At 47.2% G+C, this 20,663-nt stretch overlaps 2 protein-coding genes across 3 annotated transcripts; one reads left to right on the top strand and one right to left on the bottom strand.

The window, feature by feature from the left end:
* The first annotated feature begins 11,519 nt into the window (after nt 1-11,519).
* Nucleotides 11,520-12,162, top strand: LOC122020444 (probable prefoldin subunit 2). Its single transcript, XM_042578372.1, has one exon. The coding sequence runs from the start codon at nt 11,530-11,532 to the stop codon at nt 11,986-11,988; it is 459 nt and encodes a 152-aa protein (XP_042434306.1). The 5' UTR covers nt 11,520-11,529; the 3' UTR covers nt 11,989-12,162.
* A 93-nt stretch (nt 12,163-12,255) lies between these two features.
* On the bottom strand, nt 12,256-13,960 carry LOC122020443 (polygalacturonase-like). Of its 2 annotated transcripts, XM_042578371.1 has the most exons (5): nt 13,819-13,960; nt 13,344-13,702; nt 12,970-13,259; nt 12,658-12,886; nt 12,256-12,575 (listed from the first exon to the last, which is right to left on the bottom strand). In XM_042578371.1, the coding sequence occupies exons 2-5, from the start codon at nt 13,587-13,589 to the stop codon at nt 12,354-12,356; spliced, it is 987 nt and encodes a 328-aa protein (XP_042434305.1). In that variant the 5' UTR covers nt 13,590-13,702; nt 13,819-13,960; the 3' UTR covers nt 12,256-12,353. The 2 variants fall into 2 exon arrangements, with proteins under 2 accessions (XP_042434305.1, XP_042434302.1); XM_042578368.1 differs by having other exon boundaries at nt 13,344-13,943.
* Nucleotides 13,961-20,663: the final 6,703 nt, after the last annotated feature.

Here is a 20,663-nt window from a genome sequence, read left to right as displayed (position 1 = left end):
AACCAACCGCTAATTCTGGGAGAGCAGTTCCCCTTTGGAGGGGTTTGATCAAATTGCTCGTTCCTTGGTAGTGGTAATCTCTTCTTCTTCCTCTTCTGGGTATCTGGGCTACGCTAAACCTTTTCCTTTTCTTTTGCGGACCTCTGAGGAGGAAGGATTTTCAGTTAAGACTGGATAAAGATCTAAGAGCTTCTTCTGCGCATTTGCTTTGGCATTTGTCCCCTGTGACTTCCTCAGCTCCTCCTGAGCCTTCCCTTGGAAGCTTGGATGCTTATCTGGGTGCCGCCGGGGAATCTGCGGCCTCTGCCCGGGCCATTTCCCATGCCGCCTTTGATAAACTTCAAAAGTTGGAGGCGACCTTAAAGACAAGTGAGTCTTCTTTGGCTTCTGAAGCGGAGCGTCATCAAGCGGCAGTTTCTGACCTAAAAGACAAAGAGGCAGAGCTGCTCTCCCGATCAGTGGAGTTGAGATTGCTACGGCAAAGTCAGGAGCTCCTGCAAATGGGGTTGGCCGATGCCCAGGCCCTTGCTAGTGCTGCCGCTAGCCGGGAGGCAACCGTGCGGACTCAGTGGGAAGCTTGCCAAAACACTCTTCTATCTTTGCAAGCGGAGCTCGCGCAGGCCCAGGAAGCAGTGTCTCAAGGCCAGAGCGATTTATCTGTGGCTTGCGCTGAGGCTGCCAAGAACAAGAACAGCCTGGAAGTGTACCAGGCCGGTGAACCAGGCCGGTGAACCAGGGCGGCTGAAAGCCTACAGACTGGCTTATGTCAGCTCTTCCTTTTTCCTCCAAAAGCTGGGGCACTGGATGGTCTTGTTGCTGTGTCACGGGGCCGCGGGCGGGGTCAAACAGGCCTTCGAGCAAGGCTTTCTACGCTCGGCACCTTCTGCCACCTTTCTGGACACAGCTCGCCTATCCAGGGAATTGCCGCAGGAAACTTTCCCTTCCTTCAAAGCGGATGATGGACTCTTCTCCCTGGAGGCTCCTCACCCTGCGGCCGATCCGGCTCCCGTGGATATTTCTGCCCCGGCCCTTCCTGTTGCTTGTCCTGAAGCGTCCGCTGATCCTGCGTCTTCCGCCATAGTGCCAGCCGACCCCGGGCCCCTTCCGTTGGCTTCCAGTGACCCTGCCCCTTCTTCCTCGGATGTCGTGTGACTGGCGACATGTTGTAATGTTAACTTTCATGTGCTAACGCTGAATCTTCCGTGATTGTACTTATTCGCGTGGTCCTATCGAACTTTGGATGATTATACTTATCTGCCTTTATGTCTGGATAATCGTATGGCTTCCCCTTCATGTGTCCTTAGCTTACTTCTTTCTTTAGTAGGTCGTCCACGGCTTTGGTTGTTCCCTGCTAATCCGCTCGCCCTTGCTTATTTTGCTCAGCTACGTCGCTCTTCCTCCGATAGTTGCCTTTATACCTAGCCCGGCCAGGGCTAGACCTTTCTTTGCATGTCCCTGAAGCCCGCTGATTTGATCTACCCACCTTCCTAGTGGCCCCTCCGTACGCTTTTGTCGTGCTTGGAGCAATCATCTTAGGAGGCGCTTCGTATCTCGAGCCCTTGCCTTTCCTATAATGCCCCCTGGTTATACTCCTGAGGACCATCACAGGGCGTTCCTTGTCTATTTCCGCCCCTGCATCAACCATCCGTTGCCAACTTACGAAAGTGTCCTTCCTCCGCCAAACTTATAAGTATCTTCGTAATCTTTCCCTTCTGCTGTGATTCGCCACCACCGCGGAATACTCAAACGTCGCCGCCACCGACTGACTTTTTCCGAGACTTTGTCACGACCCTCCCTTTTCTCCAAACCTCTTCTTTTCGTTTGCTCTTCCTATCTTCTGAGATGATCTCTTCTGCAATGGCTTCTCCTTCTTGGATCTCCTTGTTGGCGGAGCACTTCCCAGACGCTTCGACTTTTGCTGAGTTGGATTGGGATGACCTATGGTACACTTATGAAATCCCTACTAGCTTTCACCCCATCATCCCTACTGGTGTGAACCTGTACTTTGATCCTCCGCCTGGTTCGTGTACTTTCTTTACTGAACAATTTGTATCTGGCCTTCGTCTACCCCCGCATCCTTTTCTGTCTGGAGTGTGCCGCTATTTTAAGATCTCCTTAGGCCAGCTAACTCCCAACTCCATAAAGATTTTATGTGGTTTTGTAATACTCTGCGAAGTTTGCGAGGTTTCCTGGTTCGCTCCCCTCTTTCACTGCTTCTTTGCTCTTGTTCGGCATGCCGACAGTCTTTTTTATTTCCAAGCTCGCAGTCACACTGCTTTCTTCTCTCCTCTTCCTCCTCCCAGTGCTAACTGGAGGAAAAAGTTCTTTTTTCTCCGGTTTCCAGAGGAAACAAACTGGTCCATGCGCTGGCAATCTGCTCTGCCTCTAGCCCCGGCATTGGAAGAGTTCTATATGGATCTCCCCTTTAGTATGGCTGCAGCCCAGATGGAGGATTGGCGCCTAAATCTAACAAGACTGATATCTGAAGACCTACTTTCCTTTTTCCGGCTGAGCCCCGCTTCCTCTGAAACACCGCGCTCCTTAGGTAAGTTCAGGCTGAGCCCCCCTCCCCCGCTTTCGACCATTTTCTTTGTGAGAATGACCTTTCGTATTGGTGCCTATAGTGGAGGTTCTGCATCGCGCCTCAGAGGTTCTGCCTTTGCCCCTCGATGATCTGGAAATAATGCGACGCAGTCGGGTGATCTTGGATAGGAGGCTACTCCCTCATCTTGGATCCACCTCATTTGGGGCAGTGACTCAGCCCGCTTCCAACCCCGCCTCGCACACAGCTTCTCCTTCACATGCCGCCCCGAACCGAGGCCGGGGTTGTGATCAAGCCAGCCGTCCGGCCAATCGCGTCTTCCGAGGGGCCCCCCGGGCCTCTAGACGTGGTCGCGCAGCCCTTCATTACGTAGGTCGAACCTCGTCCGGGCGAGACGCCACAAACAGGGGTGCTGCAGCCTCTTCACAGGGTCAGCCTCGCTCTGATGACTCTAACTTTGACGACCAGCCCCTGCTTCACAGACGGCGTCGAAGACCAGGTCCGACTTCCTAAACACTTAATCCTGTTCCTTTTACTACCATATTGCCCCCTGCTGCCATCGTGGCTGATTCTGACCCCACTCCCTTCTTCATTTTTGTTTTGTTTATCTGGCAGCCTCTCCCAACCATTACAGGGGAAGACCAGCTGCATTCCGCTCTGCCCCTACTCCTGCTGAGGAAGACAGCCCAGGCGATCGTCATGACCCCGTGCCAATTGAGCCCGTTCCCGAGCCACCTTCTGCTCCTCCTGGTTCTGACGTCGGCCCTTCTCAACCTTCCTCCTCCGCCCGCCATCATTACAGAACCACTATCCCCTCTGAAGCTGCTCTAGCTCGTCGACATGACGCCCCCACGAGCATTCTGATGATGAGAGGCTGCCTCGGCAGTTTGTGGGCGGAGAGCATGAGTCAAATGGATAACGCGTCGCCATTAGTTCAGATGGATAGGTTCTCGAAGTCCTGGGCTAAAGTAAGTACTCTTCACCTTACACTTGGTATTAGTTTGCCTTAACTGAGGGTCGTATCTTTCCTCCAGACTCATGCAGAATCTTTGGTGCTGAACCAATCCTTCCACACCCTCCATCACGAAAGCAAAGAACTCTGAGAGAGAGTCTCTGAATTGGAGCTGCAACTGAATGACCCCGCCCAAGCCAGTTATGCCTTGCGAGCAGAGATCCAAGTCTTAACTAATCAGACCACCCGGCAGAAAAGTTCCCTGAGGTAGGTCAAAGATGAACTCCGAGCTATGAGGGAGAAAAGAGATGCCTCTGAGGCGGGGTATCCTTCTGCAGGAGAAGAACAATAGACTGGAGGTCCAGGCAGCTCAGTTGGAAGCTCAAGGAGTTGAGCTGAGGGCCCTGAGGGAGGAACTATTCCAGTCTCGAGCGGCTTTGACGGGAGTATCCGCTGCCCTGGCGATCTATCAAGAAGGAGAGGAGGATCGTTGCCTGCGAAGTCGAATGTCTTATCTGACCTCTCCTAAATTTTTATCCCAGGCTGGGGTGTGCTTTTCCGCGACCATACCATACACGGCGGCTGGGGTTATCCGACAGCTTCGCGCGTAGAATTTCTTGAACTCCATCCCTCCCGCAGACTTCTTGGATCAGGACAAGATCATCCAAGGTTTTCCGGATGAGATCTTTGCTCATTTCAAATGATTTGTTTCAACTGCTTAAAACTGATGAGAATTTACATGTACATGCGTATCTTTGAATTTTTACTTGCATATCCTACCGTCTCCGGAACCCTCGGCCGACCTGGCTTATACCCATAGAGTCGACACCCTTCAAACTCGATAGGGCCGTAGGTAGTTAGCACTCCAAGGTCGGTCTAGCTTCCTTCCTTGAGCATCCTGCAAATAATAGGCCCCCGATGCCAATTTCTTGATAACTTTGTATGGTCCGTCCCATTAAGGCGCTAACTTCGTCACTTCCCCTAAGGGTTTCATCTGCTTCCAGACTAGATTTCCTTCTCTGAAGTATCGGGGAATCATCCTTCTATTATAGTTTTGTCTCATCCTCTGTCTATAAGCTTCCAACCTGGCAGCTGTTTGCTCACGAATTTCGCTAATAAAATCTAGTTCGGCCAGCCGTCGCTCTGTGTTCCCTTGGTCATACATCATTCTTCTCACGGACGGTATCCCGACGTCCAGAGGTACTACTGCTTCATTACCATACACTAAATGGAAAGGTGTCAGACCTGTACTTTCTCGGGATGTCGTACGATAGGCTCATAAAATGCTCGGCAGCTCGTCCACCCAACTGCCTCCGGTGTGATCTAGCTTGACTTTGAGCCCTCGCACTATTTCCCGATTGACTACCTCTGTCTGACCATTGCTTTGAGGATGAGCCACCGAAGTAAAGGCCTGAGTTATGCCGAACCCCTTGCACCAATTTTGTATTTTGTGTCCTTGAAATTGTTTGTCATTGTCCGACACTAACTTATGAGGCAGGCCGAATCTGCAAAAGATATTCTTCCACAAGAACTGGATCACCGCATCTTCAGTGATTCTGGCCAGGGCTTCCGCTTCCACCCACTTGGAGAAGTAATCTACTGCTACCAGCAAGAAACGTCTTTGCCCCGTAGCCATCGGGAAAGGTCCTACGATATCCATACCCCATTGGTCAAATGGACAAGACACTATAGAAGTTCTCAGCAGCTCTGTGGGTCGGTGTGTCAGGTTCTGATACTTCTGGCATGACAAACAAGTATTCACTAGCTTCTGTGCGTCCTTCTACAGGGTAGGCCATAAATACCCAGCCAACAGTACTTTCCGGGTCAGCGTTCTTCCACCTGCGTGATTGCCATAGCACCCCAAATGTATCTCCCGCAAGGCCTGATCTGCTTCTTCCGTATTCAAGCACTTGAGCAGAGGTCTGGAGAAAGACTTTTTGTACAATTGATCTCCAATCATAACATAAGAATGGGCCTGTCTCCTGAGCATACGCGCCTCTTCTAAGTTGGCGGGTACAATTCCTTGTTGGAGGAAGCTTATTATGGGCGCCCTCCAATCAATTACTTCTTCCAGATTATTTTATAGATCTATCTGAGCTATAAGGAAGGTCTGTGCCATAGATTTGTCAAGCGCCCAAGTGGTCAGAGAGCTGGCCATTTTAGCTAGTTCATCCGCTCTTTCATTTTCAGCCCTGGGAATCTTAGTGACTGTGACTTCTTTAAACTCTTCCCTCATCTTTTCATAGGCTTCCTTGTAAACTTGCATCTTTTCGTTGTTTACCTCAAACTGCCCGGTCACCTGTTGAGTTACTAGCTGGGGATCTGAATATATTATGACCCAGCTCGCCCCCACATGCCGAGCTGCTTGCAGACCTACTAATAGGGCTTCATATTCTGCCTCATTGTTGGTAGCTCTGAAATTTAGCCGTACAGCCAACTGCATAATGTCTCCCTGCGGAGATATTAGAAGTGCACCTACACCACTCCCATGATGGGTAGCCGACCCGTCTACATAAATTTTCCAGACCTCCTCCGAGTCTGCTTGATAAACCTCTGTCAAGAAATCCGCTAGAGCCTGTGCTTTGATCGTGGTTCGGGGCTGATACTGTATATCATATTCCCCTAGCTCGGTTGCCCATTTGATAAGCCGACCTGCTACCTCCACCTTGGTGAGAGCTCGGCCCATTGGACTGTTTGTCAGGACGGTGATGGGATGCGCCAAAAAATTCGGTCGGAGGCGCCGAGCCATGAGAACAAGTCCGTAAACCAACTTTTCCAGGGTCGTGTACCGAGACTCAGCCCCCTTCAATAGATGGCTAAAAAAATACACTGGTTGTTGTACATTGTCCTGCTCTTTAACCAGCACGGCCCCCACGGCCTCGGGGGTGGCTGACAAGTAGACCCAAAGGGGCTCTCCCACAACAGGCTTAAACAGTGATGGCAAAGACTCCAGGTATTGCTTTAGCTCCTCAAAGGCCTGTGTGCATTCTTCCGTCCACTGAAACTTGACTGCTTTCCTGAGCACTTTGAAGAAGGGCGCGGCTCGATCTGCAGATCTGGAGATGAATCGGGACAGCGCTGTTATCCTGCCGACTAGCTTCTGCATTTCCTTCAGATTCTGAGGGATCTGCATGTTCCGAAGTGCTTGAACCTTCTCAGGATTGGCTTCTATCCCTTGTTCAGTTACCAGATACCCCAGAAACTTCCCTCCTATGGCCCCGAACAAGCATTTCAGAGGATTCAGCTTTATACCATATTGCCTTAGAGTCCCGCAGGTTTCCTCTACATCTCTTATGAGATTGGACGCCAGGGGGAACTTGATTAGGATGTCATCGACATAGACTTCGACGTTCCGCCCAATCTGACTTCGAAAGACTTTGTCCATCATCCTTTGGTAGGTAGCCCCATATAACTATGTAACAGAAAATACTATCCAAGATGATAAAGCTAACCTTCTCCTGGTCCTCCCAGGCCAAGGGATTCGATGATATCCTTGATAAGCGTCCATCATGCATATCCTCTCACAGCCAGCAGTTGAATCCACCACCTGATCGATCCGCGGGAGAGGATTACAGTCTTTGGGGGTGGCTTTGTTGAGGTCGCGAAAGTCTATGCACACCCTCCACTTATTGTTAGGCTTTTTTACCAATACAACGTTAGAAAGCCAAGACGGGAACTGCACCTCTCGAATATGTCCTGCCTTCTTGAGCTGATCCACTTCAGCCCGGATAATTTTATTCTGGTCGGCAGAGAAGTTTCTCTTCTTCTGCTTGACTGGCTTAGCTTCGGGCATTAAATGCAGCTTGTGCTCGGCTACCTCCGGTTTGACTCCGGGCAGCTCTTCCGGTGACCAAGCAAAAACGTCCTTATTACGGCTCAGACACTGTATCAACTCCGACTTAAGCTCCGACGGTAAGTCGCTGGCAATGCGAGTGATGCTCTCTGCTCTGTCAGGGTGCAACTGAATCTCTTCCCAAGGGATAGGCTCCTCGGCAATAGGCAGAGGCTCCTCTTGGATAGCGTGTACACCACCATCCTGCGTCCTCCGTCTTTTGCGCGCCTCCACCTGGACCATATCAATGTAGCAGCTGCGAGACACCTTCTGCTCTCCTTTGACTTCCCCGACCCGCTCGCCAACAGGGAACTTGATCTTCTGGTGAAAAGTGGAGACAGCAGCCCGGAACTCATGCAGAGTTGGCCTTCCCAGGATGACGTTGTAGGAGGAAGGCGAATCCAGCACTATAAAGGTGCTCCTCCAGGTGCGCACCAATGGCTCAGTGCCCATGGAGATGGCCAGCTTGATCTGACCCATAGGCTTGCCTTCGTTGCCTGTGAACCCGTACAAAGAAGTGGTCACGGGTTGGAGCTCAGCGGCATCAATCTGCATCTCCTCAAACGCAGCTTTAAACAAAATGTTGACCGAGCTCTCGGTATCCACAAAGATCCGAGCCACTCGGCTATTAGCAATAACGGCCTTGATTATGAGAGCGTCGTCGTGGGACAGTTCCAGACCCTCCAAGTCTTGGGGCCCAAAGATAATAACAGGGTCGGACGCCTGCTCGTGGCTGCATCCCACGGCTCCCACATATAACCGCCGACCATGTGACTTACGGGCTCGGCCTGAGTCCCCGTCAGTGGGCCCTCCTGAAATCATGCCTATTTCTCGCACAGCAGCGTTGCCCCGGTTTTCCAGCTCTCCGGCATCTCTTCGATCTTCCCCGGGACCGGCTTGGTTAGAAGGACCGGCTAGGTCGGGTCGGGTCTGACGAGCACGTCCAGCCGCGGCCCGTTCTTCCTCCATTCTCTGTATTTGGGGCGCTAACTCCGGGGGGGGGGGGGCAGACCCTGCTCGGCAGCTCGCCTGGAATCACGAGCGAATTGGAAGCAGTTACTGAGATCATGCGTCCTGGACCGATGATATGTGCAATATGGGGCTCCTCTTGGTCCAGGCCTGGGCGCGTGTATGGCAGCAACTCGTGGGGCTGGTCTGACTCCCTGAGCGGGCTGAGGGGCAGGCCTGGGTTGAAAGGGCTGAGCTGGTTGGGGTGCTCTCCTTTCAGGTCGGTTGCCAGGAGCCACCGTCTTTTCAGCCTTCCTCCTAGCGGCCTGAGCCTCCTCCACCTTGATGTCGCAAGAAGCTTTCTCCACCATATCGTCAAAACTCCGGGCGGGATTTTTGATGAGGTCCCTGAAGAATTCCCCTTCTCGCAATCCATGGGAGAAGGTGCTCATCAATATTTCTGAGGTGGCGGAGGGGACGTCATTGGCCACCTGACTGAACCGGTTGATGTAGTTTCGCAGAGGCTCGGTCGGCTCCTGTTTAAGAGCGAAAAGGCAATGGTCGGTTTTTTGATACTTACGACTACTGGCGAAACGACGTAGGAAGGTCATTTTGAAATCCATGAAGCGGCTGATGGACTCTGGGGGCAATCCATCGAACCACTTCTGCGCCGACCCTGATAGGGTATGTAGGAAGACTCGGCATTTGACGGCATCGCTGTATTGATACAACATAGCCGCGTTCTTGAACTTCCGCAGATGCTCTTCCGGGTCCTTGCTCCCATCATATTCTCCGATGTTTGGGGCTCGATAACCCCTTGGCAGGCTTTCCCTCAAGATCTGAGCCGAGAAGGGTACCTTATCATCCGGATCTTCAGGCAGATCTCTGGCAGAGATTATGGCCTTCCCCTTTCCTGAATCCGGGTGGATGTAAAGAGCTCTCCGCCACCGACGCCGGCGGCTCTTCTTTCTTCGGACTATGCTCTCGAGGTCCAGATCGATGATAGTTACGGCGAGGCTCTCGGAATGAAGTAATAGGGAGTACTTCCAGTTGCTTTCTCTTTGAGCTCCTATCGGAAACAGGAGCTGGTTCTTTGGACGCTTCAGGTGCTAGGCGAGGTCGTGAAACCGTGCCTTGTTTTTCAGAGGCGGCTCGCTTTCTGACCTCCTTGAAGAGCTCGTACTCCCCCGCGGTCATGGTAACGTTAATCCTCCTGCTGGAGCTTCGACCAGAGTCCTCCACCTTCACGCTTCGGATCAGGCTGTTGTGTTTCCCACAGACGGCGTCAAATTTGATCATGTCCGAAAGCTGAGTCGGACGAAGGCTGGTCGCGACGGCCTGGTTGTTGACGGAAAGTTGTGGGTGATTCGGCTCCCACGGGCGGCTGACAACGCTGCAGGATCCTGCACACACTCAGACAATCTCCCCTCCTCACATTAGAGACCAGAACCCAGGGAAAAAGTCCCCGGATCAGGCCCTCCGACGCTCAAGTCAGGTCCTTTTTCCCCAGAAAAAAGCAGAGAGCCGAAAAAATGACTCAAAATGAAAAGTTTTAGAAAAAGTGACGAGAGAGCGTACCCGCGTACGAGGAATCCTCCTCTTTTATGCACCCGCCCCGCTTCTAGAACCTGCAACCCTGTCAGAAAACGTTAGACGCTGGGTTTTGTCGTATATCCCGGACACCTGTCGTGCTGCTATTGGTCGTGAAGGCATATTCTTGTTTAGGAACCTCCGCCTTTACACATGGGTTTTGTCTTGTAGTGAAGGACATCTGTCAGACCACTATTGGTTATGAGGGCATCTTTTCGTTTAGGAACCTCCGCCCCCGCACATCTCATTGGTATGTAATGATTACCCTTGACGGACAATTGTGATCTTCCGACTCCTGCACAGCTCAGCTCATCTTATTTATCGTGTCTGCATCTACCTCACACCCCTCAACCAGATCCCGCCTCCGAGCGTTACTTGTCAGTCGGGCTAACCCTGAACAGCCCTGTCGATCACGGTCTGTACTCTGTACCCTGTATTTCCTGGTGCTCGACCATAAGCCTGTAAATCGAGCTGTCTTTACACAGCTCTGCCTCTTCCGACCTGTGATTTGTGACTTGCACTTCCGGGCCTTCGAATCGCAGGCCTGTAGATCGAGCTGCCTCTACCCAGCTCTACCGATCCCGATCCGTGAGTATTTGCTGGCCCTCGACCGTAGGCCTGTAGACCGGACTGTCTTTACACAGCTCTGCCTCTTCCGACCTGTGATGTGTGACTTGCACTTCCGGGCCTTCGAATCGCAGGCCTGTAGATCGAGCTGCCTCTACCCAGCTCTGCCGATCCCAACCTGTGCCCGGTGTTCCGCCTGTCGTCTCCCTTTGTCTTTCAACTACTTTGCCCTCTTGATCGACAAGTTTGTCTGACCTCTGACTACCCCATATTCTTGCCTCTGACTGCCTAGTTAGCTTGACTATTGACTGCCGAGTCACCTTGACTATTGACTGCCCAGTCACCTTGACTATTGACCGGCACGTCCTCTTGACTGTTGACCGCTATATGGCCTTGACCCTTCTCCCTCTTTCCTCTTGGGCCCCTCCATTGCCAACCGTATCAACTATCAACAACAATGCTTCCACTTATTGCTTTATCCATATCATTACATTCTCCTGCAAGACTATCAGCAACAAAATCTCCACTATTATGGACCTGGAATAGAACAACCATACGACTCCATTGCTTGGCTAACGCCACTCTCTATTCCTGCTTCGACCTCTTATTTTAATTTTCCTCTTACTCTCCAAATGGTACTCGCAGTCATTCTACTTCTCATCTCATTTCCTATATTGTGTTACATTTTCACCTAGTTATCCTTCCTTTATTTATTCTCATTATATTCTTGAGTATTTTAAATTATTAGAAGAATATGGGAACTAATTTCAATATGCTTCTGGTAAAAATGCGAAACAAATCCCCGCATTGACTGCAATCTGTCTAAGTCCATTGGTCATAATTACTTATTTCAGGGCTTAAGGTTTGCTCGATGCATGCATAAACGAGTTGATGAACCATAGCTTAGCATGTAAACAAAAAGAAATAGGTGAGAGTCCTGCAAGGCTTTCCCTTAGCTTACGACCAAAGCTGAGATGATTTCCCTCACTTTCCAACAAATCCTTCGTTTATTTCTGCATGTGTACTGTTCACTCATCTTAGTTTCTTGTTAATATTCGCATGCCCAGCTTTATGTATTTGTCTCTCATATCGCCTGCAATGCATTACACAGGAGGAATGGCGAGCAGAGCTGGCAGTGACAGTCGGGAACTGCAGATGAATGAACAACTAATTTTAAACACATATGCCAACATGCGCACAGAAGTTAACCAAATTTACTCAAAGATCACTGAGCTAGAGATGGAAGTAAGTGAACACTCTCTTGTAATTGGGGCAATTCAGCCACTCGATCCATCAAGACGCTGCTACCGAATGGTTGGTGGCGTGCTGGTCGAGAGAACGATCAACGAAGTCCTCCCTGCGGTTCAGCGTAACAAGGAAGGTCTCGAAGAGGTCATCGCTCGCCTCAACGAGGCATTAGAGAAGAAGAAAAAGGAGATTGCAGAGTTCGCGTTGAAGTATAAGATTAAGATAAGAAAGGCAGATAGTGAGGCCAAGGAGGATACTAGCCAGAAAGAAGGCTCCGCACAGGGGGTTCTTGTAGGTCCTGCAAGCTGAGTAGAAGGAAGAGCTGGGAAGAAATAAGTTAACGATCAGGTTATGCAGGTGCTATAATGCTTGTGGTGTTTAGTATTGGCATGCAGGTCTTCTCTGTTTTAGTTGTCTGATCAGTAAAGAACTAGAAACCAATGGGATTCTTGAGCTGTGGAAGTAGAATTCTTCTCTGTTTTATCTTGTACTCTTGTCATTTTGTCAATTATCAAAAATGCACCAACGTATTGTGTTTTCCCCCGAAGTTACTAGTTTCTTTCTTTTGGTCGAAACAATTCCAACATATTTTAGAATCACTTTCTTACATTTCTACAAATGAAGCCGAGGCTCCAAAATAATCGCTTAATTATCACATTATTCACGAGGGTTCATCAAATGCAACTGGGAGGATTCATCGTGCCGGCGGCGCTTCCCTGCGCATTCTTGCAGTAGGCCTCCGCCTGCTTGTTTCCCAAATAAGTCAGCTTTATATCACGCAAATCCAGTCCCCTGCATGGGTTCGTCGGACTGCAGTCGAACTTCACCGCCACCGGCGTCGCTGACGACCCCTGGATGTCCATGTACGAGACCTGGCTGATCCTGATTCCGGAGCTCTGTAATGTCAAACCAAAAATTGCATTTGATCCCTGGATAGCTATCAAGCACTGGAGATGAGATTTGAAGATCTATACGGACCTGGCCGGGGCAGTCGACGTTGCCGGGGCAGTAGTTTTGGTCGACCACGATCGGGTACCCCACGTTCTGCATGACGGCGTGGGAGAAGGTGACGCCCTCCACGGAGCCGCCGTTCGGCTTCCCCCAAGTCTTGATCCTCAACCCATTCTGCGTCCCCGAAAAGGTCACCGCCGTCACCGTGATGTTCTGCACTCTGGTCTCCGACGGCGTCGCCCCCAGGCTCCCAATGCTGCACCGTTTACGATTCAACCACCATTATATATAAAAACAAATCAAACCATGCATTTGATCATTGAGAGCCGAATCAATGACCTTATGCCGTGTCCCGGGCCGCAATGAATCTTCTCGATCCAGACGTTGCTGGTTCCTTCTCCCATGGAAATGCAATCGTCGCCGGTCTTTATCACCGTGCTGACGACGCTGACATCTGTCGATTTCTGGATGTGGATGCCGTCGGTGTTGGGGCTGTCCCCCGGCGCGATGATATTGGCGCCCTGTATTTTCACGCCGCTGCTGGCGAAGATTGAGAGGTGGAAGACCTCGCTGTTGTGGGAAGCCAATCCTCTGATGACCACGTTCGTCGACAGCGCTATCGCCAGCGACTGCACGCACCCAATTCACGCTTTAATTTCAAACTTCAATTGGAAAAAAAAAACAAAATGCACTCGAATTAGTTGATTAGCTACAGTGGCGCCTTGTGGGCAGCTCCGGCCGGCCTTCTTGCACGCCCAAAAGGCCTGGCCGCGGCCGTCGATGATGCCGCCGAGGACGGACAGGCCGTTGACGTACTTGAACCGCAACCAGTTGGCGGCGGCGGTGTATCCGGAGGGAGCGACGAGGGTGCCGGCGATGAAGACCCTGATGGCGCTGTTGTTGCAGGGACCTTGGAAGGTGGCTTGGCCGACCATGAACCGGCCGGCCGGCACGTACATGCTCGCCGGCTTGTTGGCGGCGCAGGCTGCCGACCATGCGGCCAGGAAGGCCTTGGCTGAGTCGGTGCGGCCGTCGGCCACCGCGCCGTAGTCCACTACGTTGTAGCTTGCTGCTGCAAGAAGGGAAAGACGGAGGGCGATGAGGAGCAAGCACACTGCTCGTGCCATCATGGAAGAAGAATACATTTACAGAGAGATTAAAGTTAGCAAATTAACGTTTGAAAATTACTTGATCCGCTGTGCCGCCTCTTCGAGCGAGGGGATCGATTTATAGCTAGAGACGAGATCCGACCACCGGAGTCGGGAGTAGAAGTGAAGGGTCGAGATCGGAATAAATAAACTGAAGGTCAAAGGTTGGTGGTGGAGTGCAAGCGTTGCCTCAGGAACTATAATAGGCGTTAATTTCAGCCGCTATTTTCTGTTTTAAGATTGTTCTCTCTGCTTGCGCCATTGATGGCGACTGCGTGCCTGGATGTGATTCATCAGATCATTATCTAAGATGATAATTTAAGCGTCTAGTTTTCGTCCAGTGAATTCTTGTCACTTTGCTTAGCTGCAAGAGGACTTTTCAGAGGTGATTGCTTGTCATTGGAGCCTCCGTGCATTCCATGGTTTAGGATTCAATGGATATTTGCCAGTGAAGCGTGCAAATACTAATTGAATTCCAAGTGTGGTTTCTTCTCATTCAAGGTCAAGATTTAGATAGCCTTAGCTTGACATGTATACATGTAAATGGCTTAAAGATTCTTCTCATTCATGCACCAAAAGCATTTTCCTTTCAACTTAATTAATTGTGCAGAAAATTAAAGGTGGCTAATGATTGATTCCATTACTTTAATCTTGCTTAGAACATCACCGTGAGTTGTATACGTACATACCTGAAGGTAAGGTTTACGTCATTTTACAATTCAATCAGATATATATGTTCCTTGTTGTCTTATAAAATCAGATATTAGATATAGATTATAAAACAAACCAACTTGGCATGCTCAAATCCTTTCCTTCATATTAATGAAACGATCCTGGTTTAACTAACTCTTTTATCTGATTATGTTATTCATTTAGGGCTTGCATGAAAACTAAAAAACATAAATTATCTCTTTATCCATTTTCATTTTTGATACGGAGAGTAGGAAGAGTCATCACGAGGGCAAAGAAGGTCAAATCGACAAGTTTAGTTGTGATAAAGTTAAGGGAGATCAATGACTATCTCTACCTGATTGATCCGACTAGCTGATCCGCCAAGGTCGATCTGCCACTATTTTTGGCGGATCCATCACTTTTCCTAGCTGATCCATCACTTTTTCTGATCGATTCGCCAATCTTCTTGGCTGATCCGAGCCAGCCAGTTCGCCTAACAGAGTAGAGCAGTTGATCCGCCAGTCTTCTAACATCTGGTTGGACCTTGCTTTTAGATGGGGTCGGCTCAACTAAGGAATGTTGACCATTCTGAGGACTCAGCTAGCTTATCCTCACAGTGCATTAATGGTCCATCAGCTGAATATTCCTTTTTGACATTTTGTGTGACCGTTGTCAGAAAATCAGGAGAATATTTCTTGTGCAAGTTGTACATCGGAAACTTCTATAAGTATCCCATGGTAGTTTTGATGTGAGTTAAGTTAGGTCCTGTTGTGTCTTGATCTTTGTGTCTAAGTGTGCAGGAATTTAGGAGCACAAGAAATCGAGTGAGAGACGCAGCTAGCGAGAAGGATGACACGGAAAAGAGTCAACATGCTCAATGCTTCTGAGGGACGAGGTGCTGCGGAATAGTACGCTGGCGGACGAAAAGGGAGTGCTCGTCATTTCTGAGGGGTGAGAAGCCCGAGGTGGAAAATATCCTGCTGCCGGTGCTAGGACAGGGAGAAGTCGGCCGACGCTAGGGCACAAGGAAAGGGTCGGTTGCCGGCGCTAGGCAGAGGGAAAGAGGAAAGACCTCATCGTCAGCACTGCTCTGTGCAGCGGCGTCGACTGTGGGCGACGCGAGGAAGAGACGAGGGCTCGAGAGTAGGTGGCGGCAGCGTGTCTCGACAAAGAGGGAGAGAGATTGGAGGGGAATAAAAGAAGAGGGGAATCGATAATGAAGAGGAGAAGATGGGTTCGACGTGCGGCTCAGGCAGGAAGAAGAGATCGGGCAGAGTTTTTAGGGCGGCGTCGCGAGAGAAGAGACGGGGGAAGGAAACGATGACGGGAAGAAGAATAGGGCACGGGTAGGGGAAATAGGAAAAGATAGAGGAGAATAAGATATTTCCTTTATCAACTTAGGGTTTCTTTTATTAAAGCCTAGGTTATTTCTTTTATCAACTCTCATCTTGGGTATTTCCAAACAGGCTTTCCTCAAACCCGCAAATGCATCCCCTCCAATTACGGCATACAAGCTCCGATAATTCCCAGAAAATTTTTAAAAATTTCCAAAAATTCCCAATAAGATTATTTCTCAAATAATCCTATTATTTAATTTGCGATATCTTACATTCTCCCCCACTAATAAAAATTTGGTCCCCAAATTTAGTATTCAACTCAGGGATCTTCATCCAAGAATAACCACCAAGCAACAAACCTATATACCACTCCATCCAAGTTTCATGAACATATCTCCAATTATGACAATCCACCTCCAAGTGAATAGTGATGACTCTGTGGGTTATGAACTCACCCTGCTTACGTTATTCTCACACTGCTACCTAACCAATTGTGAATAAAGCATCTACCTCTGAAATCCATAATCCACCATCAGTAAATCCTCCAACATCTGTATAGGGCACTCAAACTATCCATCAGTCTGAGGATGAAAATCTATACTAAAGCGAAGCTCTGAACTCAAAATCCATTGTAATCTCAATCAGAACCATGATGTGAAATCATGGATCTCCATTCGATACAATACTCAGAGATATACCATAAGATCTGGTAATTTCTCTACAGTATAATCCTGTTACTCGATCCAAAAGAATCCGTCCTACAAATTGATAGCTAGGGAGCAAAGTCGTCACCCAACAATGATTACCCAAACCATCATATCCTTAACGCAAGACCTCAGTAAGTCCTCTAGAGTCTGGATGGTTCATTCTGACTGCCCGTCTGTCTATGGATGGAATGTCGTACTAAAACGGAGCTGCGTGTCCAAGGCATGCTGTAGACTTTGCTGGAACCGACGGTCTCTATCAGATATAATGCTCAAAGTAACACCACGCCATCTGATGACCTCCCGACCATACAGCTCTGCCAATCGATCTAGAGAATTGGTCTTTCGAATTGCTAAGAAGTGTGCGGATTTGGTTAATCGGTCAACGACTACCCAAATTGCGTCATGGTCTCGTCGTGTCCTAGGCAATCCCACCACAAAATCTATAGTGATGTGTTCCCATTTCTACTCCGGAATAGGAATCCTTTGAAGTAATCCAGCAGGTCTCTGGTGCTCAGCCTTCACCTGCTGACATCCTAGACATCTAGCTACAAACTCCGCGATGTCTTTCTTCATGTCATTCCTGTTAGGATGTATACTAAAAACCTAGCTTTTTGTATGAACATTTATATTTTGAAATGAGAATTACTCTGGTCAAATGTTGCAAGTTAATGCAGTTATCCATTTAATTTATATTGTAGATAACATAGTGTGTGGTGCCACACAGAAGATCATGTTATCGGTTCCTTATAAATTATAAATAATAGCTCACAACCGAGATGGATAGAAACAAACCATTGGAACGGTTGTAGTGTAATTTGGAATTAATTTGTCTTGACTATATAATTACACTAGTACACTATGTGTGTATTGAGCAGGACCATTTGAGATTGCTCTTTTTTATACTGACTACATAAAAGAACAAAACCTCTATTATTATGGATGTGCGTACTCTTAATCCTGATATAATAACAAACACATATACTTAGAATTTATTTCTTTAATTTATCAAAGGATGAGATTTATTCAGTTAAATCAATAGGCCCGATAAGTTGAGAAACTGTGTCTTAGTAATCTAAGTTGATGATGTCCCCTTGAGGAGCTCATAAGGATTATGATGTAAACCCTGCAAGTGGACTTAGTCTGACATGATAATAAGGTTGAGTGGTACTACTCTTGAAGCTAGATGTTAATTGAGTTGTCAGTAACTCATTTAATTAACGGGCATACTATATCTTAAACACAGGGAAACTAACGCACTCATAATAAGTAGAAGCTCATATTGTAATATGGGATTGGTGCGGTAGTTCAATAATAACTCTTTAGTGGTATGAGTTATTATTGATGAACTTGAGTTGGGTGTTCGGGTCGAACACAGGAAGCTCAAGTCCATCAGGAGGCCAAAACCAATTCCTCCACTCGGTCCCTATTGTAGCCTCTATAAAGCCTCGCATTCACCCGTTTTGGTTTTGCTTCCTATGCAAGAAAGGGGCCGACCACATCCTTGCTTGGTGCCCAAGCAAGGGGTCGGCCAAGCCTTGCTTCCTACCCAAGAAAGGGGTCGGCCAAGCCTTGCTTGGTGCCCAAGCAAGGGGTCGACCAAACCAAAAGAAAAGAAAAGAAAAAAAAGGGAGATTTTTTCTCAACAGAATTAAAGATTTTTCTAAAAAGAATTACGTTGATTCTTTTTTAGAAATTTTATAAAAAGAATTATATTAATTCTTTCCTAAGAAATTTTTCTAAAAAGAATGATGTTAATTCTTTCCTAGAGATTTTCCTAAAAAAAATTATGTTGGTTCTTTCTTAGAAATTTTTTAAAAAGAATTATACTAATTCTTTCTTAAGAAATTTTTCTAAAAAGAATTATGTTAATTCTTTTCTAGAGATTTTTTCTAAATAAAAATCTATTACTTTTTCTCTTTTTTTATCTGGGCAAAGGGTTATAAAAGGAGAAGAGGTTGTGCCAGAAAAATCAACAATTCAATTAAGAATTAATAAGTTTTTCTCCACAACTAAAAATCTCTCCTTTCCCTTAAGGCCGATGCCCAATTTTTCTTTTCTTCCCTCTAGGGCCGGCGCCCCACTTCTTTTCTTCTTCCCTTTTCTTCCCTCTAGGGCCGGCGCCCCATCTTCTCTTGGTGGTCAGAGCTTGGAGGAAAAGAAAACGAAGAGACGAAGCACCTTGGTGGTCGGCGGTTTGGAGGAGAAGAAGAAGGAGGAGGTGTTTCCTTTCTTTGCATCTTTTGGTGGTAGGCGGCTTGGAAACAAAAGGGGCTCGAGTGTTTTTGTCTTGGTAGATCGTCACCCACACGACGTCCAAGAAGAGGAGAGGAATACGGCAGAAGATCAAGAGGTCTTTGTCTATGAAGAAAGGTACAACTAGTTATTTTTTTGCAACACAACTAGTTTTGTTTTCTTTGTATGGATCTTGAAATACCAACACAAGAGGCTAGCGATTTCGTGTTTTCATTTTTGTGCTTTGATTTTGTGTTTCGATCTTGTGCTTTGATTGCGATCTATGTAGTTAAACCTAAGGTTACTGTGAGAAGTTTAAATATTCAATTTCTTTGAAAGGCTTTATCTAGGAAGTGGTGGATGATCCCATAACCAAGAAGGCCTAGTGCCTCTCCAACGACCTGGAAGCCAATCCTTGAAATAAATATTTAATCAACTTCTGTAATATGGTTTAACTTCTGAAGATCACAAGGGTTGAACTTGGAGTAAAAATGTTAAGTTTCATTTCCAATCCAAGTTTAACTTTGAACAACGAACTTGGAGTAAAAATGTTAAGTTCTGTTTCCAATCCAAGTTTAACTTCTGAAAAGCACATGGGTTGCTAGGAAACGTTCTGTGCTAGTACAAATTTTTATACAGGGGAAACAGAACGGTATTCTGAGTAGCACCCAACAAGTGGTATCAGAGCTAGTTTTATACCTCTGTGTGTTTGTTTTTCGGTTAAATTATGCATTGCTCATACATAAGTTTAGGCCAGATAATAGTAGGATGTGCTAGATAGATTAACTCTGTGGTTGCAAGCATCCTAGATCCAACTATTATGACTTTTTTTGTGCTTGTGTGCGATTTGGACCCTCGAGCATGTCGAGGGCATTTTATGTGTGTGCATGATTGTAATTATTAAATACAACAGGAGCTGTATTAGTTTTAGGAGTTTACATTCTGTTCGATCTAGATTACATGTGCATTCCCTTGTGGAATATAGGATCGATAAATGTAAAATTTTATTTTTATCGTGGATCGTATCCTTGCAAGGCGTGGTCTTATTTGAGGGCCAGAGGCGCAGTGGAAAAGGAAGCAAGATAGACGCAACGAGATGACCCGTTGGCGGCGGCTAGGTTCAGCGGCATATGGAGGATAGCTATGGATGAGGCCATAATAGTTGGAAAATTATTTTTTCATATTTATTGCCTTTATGTGTTGTGATGTGTATGCTTTTGTGTGCATGTGTGTTATGTGTGCATGTTAAAATTTCTCGTTTAAATGACTAAGTGAGAGAGGGTTTATTTAAATAAATTCCACGGTCTCCATTACTGGTTTGTAAGTGATGCATTCAAACTTGCGCGTTTGGCTTTAAGTGCCTTCCTCCACATCGGATGAGTTTGTTTGCAGATCACTAGATCAAACTTCCTCTATGGATGATTATAGGAAATTATTTAGTTTTGTGTGATCTTCTCAATCTGAAGGGGCATAATCCTAATTAATAGACTAAGTATCAAGTAATGATATATACTTAGACACATTTAATAATATCATCCCCATCGGAGTCACTGCTATTAATTTATGTGACTAAAGACGAACCAACTATTAATTTTATTTGTCATAAAGTTAGGTTGATAAGATAATAAAATTAATGAGTAAAACCTTCTCTTACAAATTTTTGAATTAGTATACGTCCACACTATCGTGGCATACTAAATTCACGATGTTTTGAGGTGTTGGTGAATTTTAATTATATTGTTTGAGGGATCAATATTATTTTAAATTCTAAAGTTTTGACCAAATATCTTATTTTGTGATTCTCAAGATTTCAAAATGGTTTTCAATCCTCTCGCTGTTATTTTAAAAGAAAACAAACTTGCTGGTCCCAATTATATTGATTGAAAACGGAACTTGGACATTGTCTTAACTGCTGAGGGATATAAGTTCGTACTTTT

This window comes from Zingiber officinale, chromosome 9A (genome assembly GCF_018446385.1).
Source record: "Zingiber officinale cultivar Zhangliang chromosome 9A, Zo_v1.1, whole genome shotgun sequence".
Classification (NCBI taxonomy): Eukaryota; Viridiplantae; Streptophyta; class Magnoliopsida; order Zingiberales; family Zingiberaceae; genus Zingiber; species Zingiber officinale.
The sequence above is the reverse complement of the archived record's forward strand: the minus strand, read 5'-3'. Positions and strand labels throughout refer to the sequence as shown.

Coding starts and splice junctions, on each gene's coding strand:
- LOC122020443 (XM_042578368.1), bottom strand. CDS start 13,775: ATGTATTCTTCTTCCATGATGGCACGAGCAGTGTGCTTGCTCCTCATC. Junction 13,260..13,343: donor GCTGCCCACAAGGCGCCACT/GTAGCTAATCAA, acceptor GGGTGCGTGCAG/TCGCTGGCGATAGCGCTGTC. Junction 12,576..12,657: donor ACGTCGACTGCCCCGGCCAG/GTCCGTATAGAT, acceptor TTGACATTACAG/AGCTCCGGAATCAGGATCAG.
- LOC122020444 (XM_042578372.1), top strand. CDS start 11,530: ATGCATTACACAGGAGGAATGGCGAGCAGAGCTGGCAGTGACAGTCGG.